This window comes from Chinchilla lanigera, unplaced genomic scaffold (assembly GCF_000276665.1).
Source record: "Chinchilla lanigera isolate Chin_1 unplaced genomic scaffold, ChiLan1.0 scaffold00010, whole genome shotgun sequence".
Lineage (NCBI taxonomy): Eukaryota > Metazoa > Chordata > Mammalia > Rodentia > Chinchillidae > Chinchilla > Chinchilla lanigera.
In genome coordinates, this window is record NW_004955411.1 from 6,415,866 (window position 1) to 6,432,323 (window position 16,458).

Sequence of the window (16,458 nt, forward strand, 5' to 3'; positions counted from 1 at the left end):
GGCACTGGGATGTGGGAAAAGAAAAGGGAAAGAAGGAGAAATTTTGTATGTATGTATATACAGGATAGTTAACATAGTTGTTCAATTGTCTTCTATTTCTTTGCTGAAAGAAACTGTCAGTGAGTCCCTGATTGATCAATATTGCATGTCTCTATCTGTTTTCATGAGAAACCACTTTGAAGATATCAATATGTATAAGAAACATACAATCCAATACAACAAACATTGTTAATTTCCTACCACTTTGTAACTCTGTGTTGTCTGTAGTGTTCTTTTGCTATTTTGTAAAGGTTGTCTGTCTGTTAACGTTTTCCTCCTTTTATTTTTAAAATAAAAAATATATGTAGATATGTTTCAAAGGGTCACAAATTCAATTTCCTCACAGGTTAGATAAGAGTAGTCAAATATTTCAAAGATTATTTATTATAAATGTATATTAATTGTATAAATTAATGACTTTGCATATCTAGATCTATATATATATCTCCATATCTATATCTATACCTATATGATTGATTGTATTCCTTTCCCTTTTACAAATAGTCCCACTGCACTACTACTTTTATGGGAAAAAGACCTGAGCAGACATGTTTCAAAGGAAGAAATACAAATGACCAATAAATATGTGAAATACTTCTCAATATCCTTACCTATCAAGGAATTGAAAGTGATCAAGGTTTTTTAAAGAGTAGACTATGAAACCACATGCAAGACATCTTGCAGACAAAAACTGTACCTTGTGTGGTCATGACATGGTCTTGGTATTCATATCTGGTAGATCACATGTTTATTTTCCTGCATAACATTTAAAGTAAATTAATTTACTAGTGAGCTGTTAATCCCTTTAACAAGATACCTGACACCAGCAGTGTCCAGGAGGAGAGGTTTTGGCTCAGAGTTTCAGAGGGTTCAGTACACAGTTGCTGTCTCCAAGGCTGCAACAGAGTGAGAGGACATGTAGAGTGAAGCTACTCAACACCTGGCAGCCAGGAGGAGAGAAAGAGGTGCAGATCTGGGAACAAGAACACACCCTTCTTGGTCACATCCCAGTAACCCACCTCCTACAAGCAGGCCCCGCCTCCCAACTGCACTTTGAACTCATAAATTAATTCATCTCTTGATCCAATGACCTTCAAAAAGCCCATGGGGGGATTTTTGAACCAAATCATAATAATTAACTGAGGTATTTTCTTGAAAGTTTTCCTTAAACCATCCGTTATAATGTTCAAGGCTAAACTATAATGTGAGGATTTGTAAGATTTTTCAATACTACAGATTTTTTCAAGAGAGAGGAAAAAAAGAAAGACATTCTACAGTTTGCACATTTGTAAACCTTTGTAGACATCAGGTTGATTAATGGTACAGCTTCTAAAAGCAACTCCTTGTTTCTAAGGACATCAGTTTTAAATACCAGACTATTTATAGTGAAGTACTTATTATGTTTCTTTGAGTAGAGAAAATAAATGCTGATTCTATCTGAGTTCTTCAAATGAAATTAGAGATTTTAAATTTTTTATTTTGAATGAACTACTTTAAAACGCTGGCTATAAGTAAACCATGTATATAAGTAAAGCTTTTTTAAACTCTTTCTATTGAAAAAAAAAAAAAACTCTTTCTATTGAGACACAGTTGACTATAATGAAATATGCATATTTAATCCATACTGTTTGATAAGTTTTGGGGGATGTCTACTCCCAGGAAGACATTTTCACAATTAAGATAGTAAATATACTTATTGCCCTAAGATTATAAGTAAGTTTTAAATGTTTTTATTTTTTAATTAGTATTTGGTAATACTGATCATTTTGGCATGTAGTATTATAAATTCAAATACATATGCAAATTCGTGTAACCACCACCATAATCAGGGTATGTAAATTATTTCACTCACCCATAAAATTTCCCTCATGCTATTCCTCTATCCTCTCATCTTTTTCTTCTTTGTACTCCCTGTAAATCAGCAGTCCTATCATCCTCTTTGTAGTATGGCATTTTCTAAAATATCATACAAATGGAATCATATAGTGTCTACATTTTAGAGATAGGATGGGGTTTCTTTTGCCCAGCTTAATGCATTTGACATTCATTTTGGTTGTTACATGTTATGTTTCCTTTATTTGTTTCATTCCTCCTTCTTTTCCCTCCCCTTCCCTTCCCCTCCCCTCACTTCCTCCCCTTCCCCTTCCATCTCTTCCCCTCCCCTTCCCTCCCCTTCTGTCCCCTTCCCTTCCCTTCCTTTCCCTTCCCTTCACTTCCTCTCCTTCACTTCATTCTCTCTCCTTCACTTCCTTTCCCTTCCCTTCCTTTGTCTCCCCTTTCCTTGTCTCCCCTTCCCTATCTTCCCACCCCTTCTCTCTCTCTGTCACTCTCTCAGTAGGAAGTTCCTCATCTTGCCCTTTCCTCTATAATGAAAGAGGATCTATGTGCCACTATTCTATTCTATTTTTCATTGTTCTTTTGAACTTTAGAAGTTTCTTGCCATTCTAAGAGGGGTCCCTGTTTCCCTATTTTGATGTGTGATGTGCTATATTTTAAGCTAACACATATGTCACAGCATGTAGTTCCATATATTGTGAGCATTTTTTTCTAATAAGGAGAGTACAGGAGTGAATATAACTACAACTTTTCACTGGGGGAGAAGACAGGTCTGTGAATAAAATGAGGGAATTGGAAGAATTCTCCACTAGTAATGGACAAAATTATTAAGAATGATTATGAGTTGTTGAAATCTTATAATTCTTCAGGAATATAAATCTTGGATCTATTACTGTATCATTTATTTAATCACAATTCAATAAATATTTGAGTACCTAGTTTGTGTGCTTTTCTATGATATTTTTATTGTTAACATCTTAATATATTATTGGACCTTTCTCAAAAAACAGGAGCCAATTTCACAGCTCGATCCAGGTCTTTTGCTGTGTTGCCTGAAACTGGAAAGGAGAGATCAACCATCATCCTGGCTGCTTCCCTGTGCTCAGTGGTCTCCTGGCTAGCACTGAGCTGCCTGGTGTGCTGTTGGTTTAAGAGAAGCAAACATAAAAGTACGTGAGGGGGGTGGGTTGCAGAAAATCATGCACAGTGTATTAATGATTCTTCTTATTCTTCTGGAGAGAAATTTTATGAGCTTTTGAAATACATAAAATTACATGGCACTGGGGGTGGTAGTACATGCCTGTAAGCCAAACTACTCAGGAGGCAGGAGGCTCACAAGTTCAAGACCAACCCACAAAATGTCATGAATCTCTGTCTAAAAACAATAGTAGATAACTAAATAAATTTAAAAGGTGGGATGCAGCTCAGTGGGAGAGCACTGTGGGTTTGATGCAGATAACCACAATCAACAAAACAAAATAGTAACAGAAATACTACATGGAGCCAAGTAGTTCAGTGTGTTAGTTACTTATCTCTCGTTGCTGAGACACAATACCTAATACCCAAAATTAAGAAAGGGAAGCTTTGTTTAGCTTACAGCTTATGGAGGTTTCAGTCCATAATCAGCTGGCTCCAAGGCAGGGTGGCATGGCACAGGGGCAACACTTCAAGGTGGCAGAAGACAGCAAAAGCAACAGGAGCAAAATGGGATGGGAGGAGAACAAGCCTCTTTTCCTCCCTATACTGTAAGCAGTCTACCAGCCCTAAGGGCAGGTGTAGCACACACACAATCTCCACACCCTTCTCTTGCACAGGATGAGGTTGTTTACAAAGTGGGGACCCTGGCTCCCTGCACAGTTGCTTAAACTTCTAAACTTTTCAAATTGACAGAAGGTATCAACAATTACACTCCACTCCTTGTCAACTTGGCAACCAGACATGTTTCTTTAAACCGGATACAAAGGCATTATTCTTATCATTTCACAATGGAACATTGTAATACAGGTTTAATAACATTAAGGACCACTACTAAGTGTTTCAACATTGTATTACATTAGAACAAAAACATTCTTCCCCTGGCACCCCAAAGACTCATGCATATCCCTTTATGCAAAAGCCATTTAGTCCCTCTACAAGAACTGTCAAAGTCATAAGAATTTCAGCATTACTGAAAAGTCCAAGGCCCACGTCTCCTTTGAGATGTAAGGCGAACTCTTAGCTGCAAGCCCCTATTCAAATGAAAAGTTAAACACTTCCAACATTTAATGTCACAATAGAAACAGTTTCATTCTAAAAGTTACAAACAGGGGGATTCAAAAGATCGAGACCAAAACAAGTCCAAAATCCAACAGGGCAAACATTAAGTCCTGTAGTTTTATGTCCAGCATCTGAGGAAGTCTGTGGCATATTGTATACTCCAAATGGCTTGAGTGACTCCACCTCATGGTGGAGCACTTCTGGTGCTTACAGCTCCCATAGATTCTCTCTTAGGCCCAGTTTGCTCCCTCTACACAGCTTTCCTCAGATGATCTATGTTGCAAACTTCTGTGATCTCCACTGCACTTTTGGCTTTACCTTCACAGTTTCACACATTGCCCTCCCAGAGCACACTGCCTGGCCTCCCAGGCCTTCTGAAATCTGGATGTAAGCCTTTTAATCCTGTAATTCTTGCATTCTGCATACACTTAAAACCAGATGTGCCACATTGATGATGCCAAGGTCTGCAACCAGCTGGATTCAAGTCCCAGAATCACTGGGCACTCTGAATCCAGTTCAGAGGAAGAAATTTTCAGTGCTGCCGTCATTCTGGAGAATGGTGCAGCTGCAGGAGCCATTCTAGAACATGATGTTCTGTGGCTTGCTTCTCAAAGCGAAGTCCTTCACTTCTGCAGTTTGGAGGCTGTAAAGGGTGGAGACTTGATGCTTCTAGTGATGCCCTCAGGCCATCTTTTGTATTTTCCTGTACCTTCTCAGCAATCAAGATCTCCTCAGTTGTACCTTTAAAGTCCACAGCTTTACTGGAGCTTCCTTTCTAGCCAAACTCACAATGTTTTAAATCATTCTGCTGGGTTCTTTGCTCTTAATTCTCAACATTGATCTGGCTAAAATCTCCCATTAGTAGCCATGCCACCACCTCAATGTTAAACTGCCTTGAAATTTATTCTGCCAGACTAATTAGTTCACTGCCCTTAAAATCTCAGTCTCAGGCAAAGTCTCTGGACATAAGCAAAGTGCAGACAAATGTTCTACCAAGCCATAACATAAGTTCTCTGGAGTCCAGCACTCAATGCAGTCTTCCTTCCCAGAAGAAACCTCCTGAACCTGGTCTATACCAGCAGGATTTCTATCAACCTTTTGGTTTTCTGAGCTTGGACCAGAATCTCCCATACAGAACAGGTGATCCAGCTCTACTCTTTCAGGCGACATCGCTGAACCTTTCCAAAGTCTTCCTACAAGCCATTCCAAAAGGCTTTTGAACCACACAGTCAGATATAGTCACAGCTATGATCCCACTTCTCTGGGAACAAATTCTGTCTTAGTTACTTTTCTCTCATCGCTGAGACAAAATACCTGACTCTCAAAATTAAGGAAGAAAAGCTTTATTTAGCTCACAGTTTGTGGAGGTTTCAGTCTATACTCAGCTGGCTCCAAGGCAGGGTGGCATGGCAAAGGGGCAACACTTCAAAGTGGCAGAGGGTATAAAGCAACAGGAGCAAAATGGGGGGTGGGAGAACAAGCCTCTTTCTCTCTCTTATATTGCAAGCAGGCCAGCAACCCCTAGGGCAGGTGTAGCCCTCACACAATCTCCATGCCCTTCTCTTGCACAGGATGAGGGTGCTTACAAAGTGAGGACCCTGGCTCCCTGCAGAGTTACTTAAACTTCTAAACTTCTCAAGTTGACACAATGTATCAACCATTACATTCAGTTTATGTAACAGACACAACAATTGCCTGATCTTAAATAATACGAAAAGCCACATCCATGATCACTAGGAAACAATCTCAATCATCACAATAACTCAGCAAAGTATGTAATCAATATGGACATAGAGAAAGACACAGAATTGGTAAATAATTGCTCAAGGTTACACAGGCACAAAAAAGCCAGGTAATTTGTCTCTCATCCTACTGACTTATTTTACTACCTTCTGCCCACCATGAAGTCTTTCTCCTCTCTGATGCCTCTTGGCCATACCAGCCTGCTTTGGAGCCCTCTGCTTATGGATTAAAACCTCTAAAATCTGTATGTTAAGTAAGTCTTTTCTCCTTTAACTTTCGGTGTCAGGTATTTTGTTCCAGCAATGAGAAAAGTAACTCAGATAATTTCTTAAACTCTGAATATATTATTTGTACTATTTTGCATATGTATCATTATCATACTGAGGTGCGTATATAAGAGAAACACCTTAACAATTAAGGCCCATTTAAAATAAAAATGTTCTTTTTATCTAAAGAAACAAAAACATCTAATTTTTTTTGCATTAATATAGAAACAAAACCTGAGGAATCTTCTGAGTCCCAGACTAATGATCAAAAGAATCAGACCCATGCTCCATCCAAATGGCGAGCATCACAAATACAAATGGAAAAGGAAGATTCCAGGAAGGCAGAAGGTAAGTGTGGTTGAGAGAGAGGATTCCCTCAGGAGGGAGGCATTAGGTGTTTTCTCCTGGAGTTCATCTTCTGAAGCATTTTAAAGCTCTTTCGCTAGTTGTTTTGTTTGTACTTTTTCTCAAAAAAATTATACCTTACCACAGGCATACACAGATCCAGCTGATTTGCTCAGGTAGTAACCAGTTTTTAAAATGATCTTTATGTATTTTTTTAGTAGTAGATTATTGGTTTAGCATTTGAATTAGTTACACCATGAAAAGGGAAAATCAGATATTGTCACACAATCTTCCTCTTTTCTGTTCCAAAGCTACCAGTTTGGAAACTTAATTGAATATTAAAAAGCAGGGAGTGTAATTTGTCAAATATCCTCCATACAAATTAGATGGAGTACTAAAAACTTGAGAAATGAGTCAGCTCTACTAAACTTTGTTTTGTTGTTTGGTTATTCATTGATTTATTTTTGAGACAGGATCTCATTATATAGTCCAGACTGGCCTTGAACTCACTATGTAGCCCAGGCTAGCTTTGAACTCAGAGTGATTCTCCTGCTTCATCCTCCTGAGTGCTGGGATGGCAGGCATGTGCTGCCCTGCCTGGCTGATTGTACTTTTAGAAAAATGTACCATGTGCCTGCGTTCTGCATTACAGAAGATGTGAGTGGGCTCTGGCTTGTGTCTGTGCCTGTGTGTTCAGTTTGTTTCATTGCTCGTGTCTTCTCCCATGGAGGAAGCAAGATTTAAAATAAAAATATTCCACATCAGCCAACCCCTGGACTTACAGGAAGAAGTAATAGTGGGTATAGGACAAAGTAGGGGTAGAAGTGATGAAAAACAGGGATGGAGAGAAGAGTACAGGAACTCTTTCCAGATTCCACCGAAAACCTTTGTAACTTTGTCCATGTTATGAGATGCCAGCCCAGGAGAGGTGTTCAAAGCTGCCTTCCGATCTAGCTCCTTATTTATTCAGCTTCATCCTGCAGCAAACACTAGAAGCGATGCTAATCTCTGCTAATCTAATATGGTCATCTACATAATTCTCAGTTGACTTGCTTCAATTAACTTCATTAGGCAGTCCACAATGCCTGGGTGTTTTATTAAGGAACATTTTTTATGTGGTAGCTTATTAATAAATTATCAGAAATGGGACAAGGGACACAGCTTCTGTGGAAAAGTTTAGATTGAAGAGACAGGAGCATCAAAGAGACCCTTTTATTAGGATGTCCTGGCAGAAAAGAGAAAGATTTGTTACTCAAATCCTCCCTCAGGGATCATAGTTGATTTATCTCCTTATTTCCTAAGTTTTGTCCAAATCTTAAGAGCATCTTTTAGAGGCAAGTAATGAGGCATCTCTTATTTTTCTTTGGAAATTATTATCAGTTGCAAACACCTAACTATTGCTAGCTCTAAATAAATTCAGTTTTACTTCATTATATCCATGGTGTCTTAGTTTTCCTTTTCTCTCCGTGCTTTTGAACATTGGCATTTGCTAAGTGAGTGACTACCTTGCTCATCTGCACCTTGTCTGAACTAAGGACTATCATATCACTGAAGATTGTTTAGTTCATGGAACTGAGCATCGCTGTGACATGTGGATTGTACCCTTGCTTGTTATTGTTGTTACCAAATTTCTCATGGATGCACTGGAGATGTCAGAGAGTTTCAATGGAGGAAGGAGTAAAGTATATATATTCTTCATATTTATTGCACTGCTGCCAAGGTTTCTGATATGCAGAGCCATCTCAGCCACCATTCAAAATCCATACCTGCTCAGTTTGTTCTGCTACTCGTAAGACCGAGTGAGTTCCTGCTGTCGGCTGATCAGGCAGGAGAATGTAACAGTCTGTGCATGGAACCGAGGAGCCAGAGACTAAGCCTACAACTTCCCTGTTGGCTGACTTGATGTCCTCAAGCAAGGCAACTAATCTCTCTGTGTCCTTTCATTTCCTCTTTGTTAAAATTGGCATAATAATACTCTTTGGAATTAAAGATCAACTCCTAGTATATTTTATGTATTATTTATTAGTGTTTTTTCTCATAGTTATGTAGCACTATAAGTTTTCTAAGATTTGATTGATTCTGTCCTGTCATTGTAGCTGGGCATGGTGGCACACACCTATAATCCCAGAATTCAGGAGGCTGAGGCAGGAGGATCATTTCGAGTTTGAGACCAGCCTGGACTACAAAGGGAGCTCAAGGCCAGCCTGAACTGCATAGCGAGACCCTGTCTCAAAAAAACCCAAAAATCTATCATGATAACCTCATTTGGGTTTTAAACTTATGTCCCATGCTCCTCTCAACCCACTAATGCATTCATCTGCATGGTTGTGTAATTTCATCCTCATCATTCACTTATAGTTTCTTCCAGTTCTAGTGTGTGCTTTCATCTCTTAAATAAGCCCCACTCCTGAAGCAAGTGTGGGCCTGCATTTTTCTTCATAAAGTCTTCTGCAATCTTCCAGACTTTGTCAGAATAAATATTATCCTCTTTGGAGTAGAAAAATAATCTACTGAATATGTGTTTCCATAGAAATACTTACTGTCTTGGTTTAGATGACTCTGTTCCCGCAAACCAGTGGCTACCAACCAGAGCTACTCTACCCCCACCTAACTCACCCTGATCTGCCCAAGAACTGTTTTAAAATGGAAATCTTTTGTTTCCTGGACATTCTCTCAGAAATATTAAGACATTTGGTTATGCTAACTTCAGAGAACATTTGTAATGTCTGGAGACATCTTTCTTGCCACAGCTTGGGAGAGTTGGAGAACTATTAATAATGACGAGGGATCAGGGATGTAGGAAACATCATTATAGCACATAATGCCAACCCCACAGCAAAAATGATCTGGCTGAAAATGTCAGTAGCATGAGAAGCCTTGGAAGAAGATAGTTCTCACCTTTGTAACATTTGAGTGAGAGTGTACTGGAATTGCTTATTAGTGTTATTAGATTTTACCTCCCCATGAATACTCAGTATTTATTCAGTTTAATGCAAGATACTCTCTGAATAGCTGCAAAGGGATGGTATTGGTTCTCTGTATAAATTTCTAACATGGTTGGGGTACAGGAGTATATTTTGGAGATGGTTAGATAACATTTTCACTCAATAAACAATTCAGCGTAAAGCAATCAGAACAAACAATATGCATTTGAATAATTTGAACATGGGAGGAGAGGCTGAAGGAAAGAAAGTATATTATCCTGAGGTCCAGGTCTAGTCACTGTAGATCCTAAGTCATATTACAGTGCTTCCAATCCTACTTGCTAAGGGCTTGCTGACTATTTTACAGAAACTCAGGTTCATAGAGACACCAGTGGCCTGGGAAGGGGCCCTGCCTTGCTCTGTCAAAGGGTAATTTTGCATCACTTTTTCTGAACTGTTCCTTTGTGTCCTTAAATAGGTTAATAGTACCCAAATCTTCCACCTTAAAAACCTCAGAGTTTAATTTCAAGCTTTTCTTTTCTTTTCTTTTCTTTTTTTTTGTTTTTGTTTTTGTTTTTTTCCGGTACCGGGAACCGAACTCATGACCTTGCGCTTGCCAGGCAGGCGCTTTGCCGCTGAGCTAAGTCGCCAGCCCAAGCTTTTCTTTTCTGGATCTGCCCTTTTTTTGTTTTCTAAGTTTTCTCAGTTCTCCTCCTTGGGGTCCTAAGCTTTCTTTTCTCCGCATCTTCGCTTCATTTCACAGGTTCACCTTCAGTTCAGTTCACCCCGTGTGTTCAGCCCTCCTCTTCCTAATTCTCCTCTCTCCAGGCACGTGTTCCCTTTGTATGACACAGGCCTCGACAGTTCCCAGTGTCCTTCTCTGTGTACCCACTTATTCAGGGTCCTATTCCTCCCAAACTTAGATGAAATGTTCAGTCTTCTTCAAATGATCTAGAAGGAACAGTTCCCATCTTTGAACTTTTAGAACATTCATCTCGTGTTCACTTACCATGCTTCATATGTGGCATAATTCTTCATGCTTATCTTATCTTTGATATAAATTCTGTATCTTTTATAATCCTGATATCCATTTTACTATAGGGACCTGTGATATACCACTGATACCTACGGGGTGCATGATGAAGACACATGAAATGATTCTCCCTTCTCCAGATATTCCTTTGTGAAGATCCCTGGCATCTAGCAGTTTTTACAATTGGAAAAAACCATAGCTCTCATGTTTTTGGAAAGCAATATGAAAATGCATCCAGTTTATATAATTAACACCTGGGTAATGACTGCTTATCTTTAGGTTATAACAAGAGGGAAAGGTGACTTCCTGTTTCCAGGCCAGGCGTTCAGATGGCCACGGCAGCCTTCTCTTTCAGTCTCCTTGTCAGACACCGCTGCTGCTCAGATCTCAGAACTGCGTTCCCCAAATCATGCATTCGTCTTCGGCCACTTGCCACTATTCTTTGTTGAATCCCTGCACCCAATGTTGGGAGTGGAAGACTGCTGTGTATAAAGGGCTGCCTCATGTGACTATAAACATCAACTTGAGGGAATTCTCTTCTGTACACTATGTATCTCTGCATTGCAGAGAACTGTTGAGGACATGTGGTAGGTTTTGTGAATACGAAATAAGAAGATTTGCCAGCAAATTTACCTTTCAGAAGTATATATCTGTGAGAATGTCAGAGAGAGCAGAAGGGCTGAATGGACTCAGGATGTTTAGAGGAACAAAACTGGGAAGAACAAAATAGCTGAGAAATTTTCCCAAGCTCCCAGAAGAGTCTATTGATTGTATTTGGATATCGTTAATACATAGCACATTTACGTTACATAAGGAAAAATATGTGACTGTCTCCTAATTTAAAAGCACGAATAAAATCTGAGTATTTATACTTTAAGAAAAAAATTTTAAAAGATAGGTCAATGAGATAGAGTTTCAACACTATAGTTTATTTAGCAATGGAGTATTATAGAGGCATTGTTACTGAAATGAAAACAACATGCATAATTCATTCTTGGCATCTTATAACACAGTTTGAACAGTAAGGAATGCAAGTGGGCATGAAGGAGATGAGTTATAGATGACATAATTATTTGAAGGAAAATTGAAAAATTTAAACCAATAACTATTATACTTTATAATGAACTTGAGTAATTTGCTCGTTCATATCAATCTATAAAACAATAATATTATAAATTTTAAATAAACCTCTTGTCTTTATACTTAGTTTGTCTAGAGAATTTCACTTTAGTGACAGAAAGTTGGATGTACTTGGAAAATATGAAATCACCAGGCATGGTGGCACTTTCATGTAATCCCAGCATTCAGGAGGCTGAAGCAGGAGGACTGGTGCAAGTTCAAGGCTAGCCTGGACTATGTAATGTGTGCAAGGCCATACTGAACTACAAAAACCCAAACAAAAACAACAACAACAGCAACAAGGGACTATGATACATACATAATAGTGGCCAAAGTATGTGGAAAGTATCTTGGAAAAGAAATATTAATGAGAGGTATACTAGAAAATATAAAAATAAGTGATATCATAATGAATAGTTTAAAAAGAAGACTTTAATATATATAAGGAATCATGTTTGTAATTGCACTGACTAAAATTGCAGAGACCTTAGATATTACTAAATTAACTTGGCTTTAACATAATTTCAACCACTTTGCACAGTGGAAAATGACAGTGGAAAATAACACTAAAGTTCATCAGAATGTAAACACCAATGGTATATGACTAATATTTGAAAATAAGTTGATTTTATGTCAGTGACTCTAGTAGAGATTATATTTATGTTAACATTCTTAAAGCAATGTAAAGGGCCTGCCGGGCAAGCTCAAGGTCCTGAGTTTGATTTCTAGTACCAAAAAAAAAGAAAAAGACCAAGTGATAATGGCACAAGACTATAGGGTAACTAGTGAAAGTTACCCAGTTATATTAAATGACAATCTTCCACTTCAAATAACAAGTAATTTACATAGAAGATAGGCAATAGTATTTATTCACAATAGCATTTATATTCTCTGATAAGCAAAGCAAGACCTACTGTCCATATTGGTAAATTGTAGATCATACATCCTCTCTGTGGAATGATCACTACTCACCACTGCCTTAGAGCCTGTGGAAGCTCAAGGGCGGCAGCTACATTGAGCCTGCTGTGCTGAAGGCAAGTTATCAAACACAACACTACACATGAAACTGAGTTGAGAATAACATGAGCAATTTGGGGCAAGGCAAGGAAAGAGGGATTATTCATTGCTGATGTTCCAGTTGTAAAAGAAACCAGGAGTTAACTCACACACATATCAGAAATCAGGGGCACAGTGTCTGCTTATTGCTCTAGAAAGTTTGGAAGTCGATAGGAGTTTAGGAAACCTGGAAGAATTTCTGTGAGTATGGCACATCGGGAAGGTCCCCACATGGATGAGTCATCCTTTCTGGTAGAGAAGGACAGAGTTCCGCATGTTTTATCCCATTCCCCCTAAAACATGGCTGAACCCTTCAGTGGGATGCTAAGACACATGGGCTGAGCAGTTTGAAATTCCCTCTTTCCTTTTTAGTGGGGACTCAGCAAGGCAGAGACGGGAAGGAGACATATTAATTCACATGTTGTGATGCTCACTATCCTTTCTTTCCTGAAACCCAAACATTCAGCTGAATGCCTTAGGACACATATCTGCTATAAATTCATTTTTTATCTAATTTGTCTGAGATCTAAGCTTCCTGTGGAGGTCTGAGATCAAAGGCGCTGATTCCTTCTGATGTCGGCACTGACATGTAATGTGTGCTGACTTAGTTCTGTCTATAACCTCACAGTGGGCGGTCACGGCCCTCCCTGGGCACCTTTACACAGCGAACTTGCATTTCAGCTGGGGAGTCTGTCAGGTATGTTGCTGATTGGCGCTGCCATGTAAATAATTCATGGGAGATTTTTAAATGTTTTGGGGGTTGCAAAAGAAAACTAGGCTAGCCTTAGTCTTTTATGAATAGACGCAGACGTGAAGAACAAGGTGGAAGAGATTTCCAATGAAGGTCTCTTGACAACAGGATGACAGTATCTTCAATAGATTGAAAATAAGTGACTGGTAGGGTTTTATCCCTCTTAAAAGAAGTGCTGTTTATTTTACCAAGGGCTTAAAATTTAAAGACTCTTTTTCTTTTGAAAGTTTACTTCTACCTGATAATCCATTATCCTTGTTATTTGGTTATTTGCTGATCCTGATAAACTATGGCTTTTCCTCCTGGCGAGAGCAGTTATTATGGAGATGACAGCAAATACTTGGCTTGGCATACGACTGGGCAGAACAAGGGCATGACATTGATGGTGCAAAATAATTCTTTCCTTGAAGGCACTCTGATTCTAAGAGGAACATGGGACTGTCACAACGAAAGGTGACAGTCCCCAGTAATACAGGCAGCTACACAGGTCAAGTGAGAAACTCCTGTGAGCAAGTGCTGAGGCATACATCAATCAATGTACCTGAGCGGTCAAGAAACACTTCTTGAAGGAATCTCAGATCCCACAGGAGAACTAGTAACCAGACAGTTCCCACAGCTCTAAACAAGAGAACCATGCCATAGTTAGATGGCTGTGTCAGAGGAGTGGTAGACAAGGACTGAAGAGAGGAGGTAGGAGATAGGAGGAACACACGCTTCTCTGAATATTAGTCTGCCCATTGCAGGACTATTACAAATCCCATGATCACTTAGTCTCATTTTTGTGCTCCACATAAAAAGCATTTGCATATATTTATCTTTTTGGATCGTCACATGATTGTCTATCCACTGTTAGATTCAATAGAAGTAGAAGCCTGGTGCTTCTTACCCTGTTTCACAGAGTATGATGCAGACGTGATTACCGACTCCAAACAATCAAAAGTGCTCCCGATAAACTGAGAGGAGAATAATACACAGGCTTATAAATTAGCATGTGCATCATGTGTAGAAGAGTAATAGATAATTTGGTGGCGAGATGCATGACAAAGTGGGATGCTGAAATGTAGAGGACAGGTCTTACCACCTGTCTTCCAAGGATTTAGGATGGGTCTCAGCCTTTTTCATTCAACATAGGCTTATGAAAGAAAGATAACCCATGTATGCATAACATACTCCTGTGCTTGTACCCAACCAACTGTTTTTCTTAATTCCTTGTTGCTGTCTTTAACTTTGCACAAGCTCTGGAGCCAAACATTACGAGTTAGATAAAGAATGGAAGATCCACTACTGCTTCATTTGTGGTCTTGAGAAGTTACCTAATCTATCTGTGTCTTAAGTGTCTTCATTTTAAAGGGGATATGTGATAATAACACTTACTTCAGAGGGTGGTTATACATATATATGCATATATATATATATATATATATATATATATATTGAGCCAGACCAAGTTTGAATCCTATACCCAGTCATGAAAGCTTAACAGCAAGTCAAATAAACCTTTGTACACTTATTAGAATTTTTAAAGATGGGACATTGCTATATTGTCCAGGCTGGCCTTGAACATATGGGTCAGAGAGATCCTCCTGTCTCAGTCTCCCAAGTAGCTGGGAGCACTGGCAGGAACCCCACACCTAACTGTACTGTTTAGTATCTATCTGGAAAGTAAGGACAATATTAACACTAGATTCTTGAGGATTAAATGAATGAGAATTAAGCACTGAAATCCGTTCTTGTCAGATATGAGTATTAGTCATTTACAATTTAAATAATGATAATAAATGTCATGATATCTTTACAGTATTGCAGGTGTAGGCAGTGTTCTGAATGCTTCATCTATTTAATCTTCAAACAGCTCATGAAATAGATATTAGCATTATTAGTCTCTAATACATAAGGAAACTGAGGTACAGTGAGATTAAGTATAATTTATACATGAAACAAATAAAAGACCAACAGGAAATTTAACCACATTTATTTGATTCTAAGAGTAACATTTTAGTTCCTATGTTATACAGTTTGGGGGGACCATGTTTTATGCATTTAAGAACATAACTATTCTGGACTTACTAGTGTGTTGGTAAAATTCTGTGTACTCCCAATTCATTATCATTTTGATCCAGTAACATGAGATTTTAGTTAATTTACATCTGACATGATCACCTTTTTAAGTGCTTAAACATCTTTTAAAGAACTGAGAGAGTGGGATAAAAACGCATTAGTTTGTGAATGTTACATATTCCTAACTGATTTTTAAATCTGTTTTAATAAGAAAATATGACATGAGTGAATGTTAAGTAATGAAAATAGCTAAAACAGGATTCCTAGAATGAAATACAATTTTACAAATTAAGTAGTACCTAAGAATGACACAAAATTCTATAGCTAAAGCCGTGCTAGGCCAGATGACATGATGGCAATCACATTGCTATTTAGCAATAGAAAAGGAGTTTCAAGGTCAATTGTACAACTCAAGTGTGATGCACCTTTTTTTTCTATGACACAATCACCCTTGCACACACTCATATAGATAAATATTTTTATACTTATGTTATCTCTACATGTTTATCTTCCTATTTTTATAAAGTCAAAGATATTTTAAATTTGGTATAAAAGCTAAAATATTAGGTAAGACTGGCTTTTAGAGTTCACATTTCTTAGTGCAGGTGTAGACTGCCCAGTGGTTAGGCCTGGTTCTAACACTACTTACAAATAAAAGTCTTCACTGATGTAATAACATCATTAAAGTGTTTTCCTGAGAAGCAGTAATACAAAACTTTTATTGGATGTAAGTATTAGTTACACATCGAGCATGAGATACAGCACATTTTTTCTAGAAAAAAGACTTCCCAAAGGTGTTTGGAAATTGTTGAGCAGATATAATTAAATCTATAACTATTTAACGGGGTGTTGTCAGAAATGCTAAATATGCAAAATGTACAACCAACTGCTGGAAATTAAATTCCTTGTCCCCCTACTGTATTTCTACAGATATGAGAATGAAGGTCCTGCCTGGCCGACTGCACCAGCTCCCCCACCAGACACTGGACGGAGTGTCCAGAAGGAAGCTCGGCCACCGCCGTGCTGCTCCAG

At 38.5% G+C, this 16,458-nt stretch overlaps 1 protein-coding gene across 1 annotated transcript in view; it reads left to right on the forward strand.

Moving 5' to 3' along the window:
• Positions 1 to 16,458, forward strand: part of Pkhd1 (polycystic kidney and hepatic disease 1 (autosomal recessive)) — a gene marked incomplete in the record, with an annotated part of 446,270 nt that overhangs the window by 427,766 nt on the left and 2,046 nt on the right. The window contains 3 exon segments of the mRNA XM_013510899.1: positions 2,886 to 3,044; positions 6,366 to 6,488; positions 16,357 to 16,458. Of these exon segments, the coding sequence (XP_013366353.1) occupies positions 2,886 to 3,044; positions 6,366 to 6,488; positions 16,357 to 16,458 (384 nt within the window).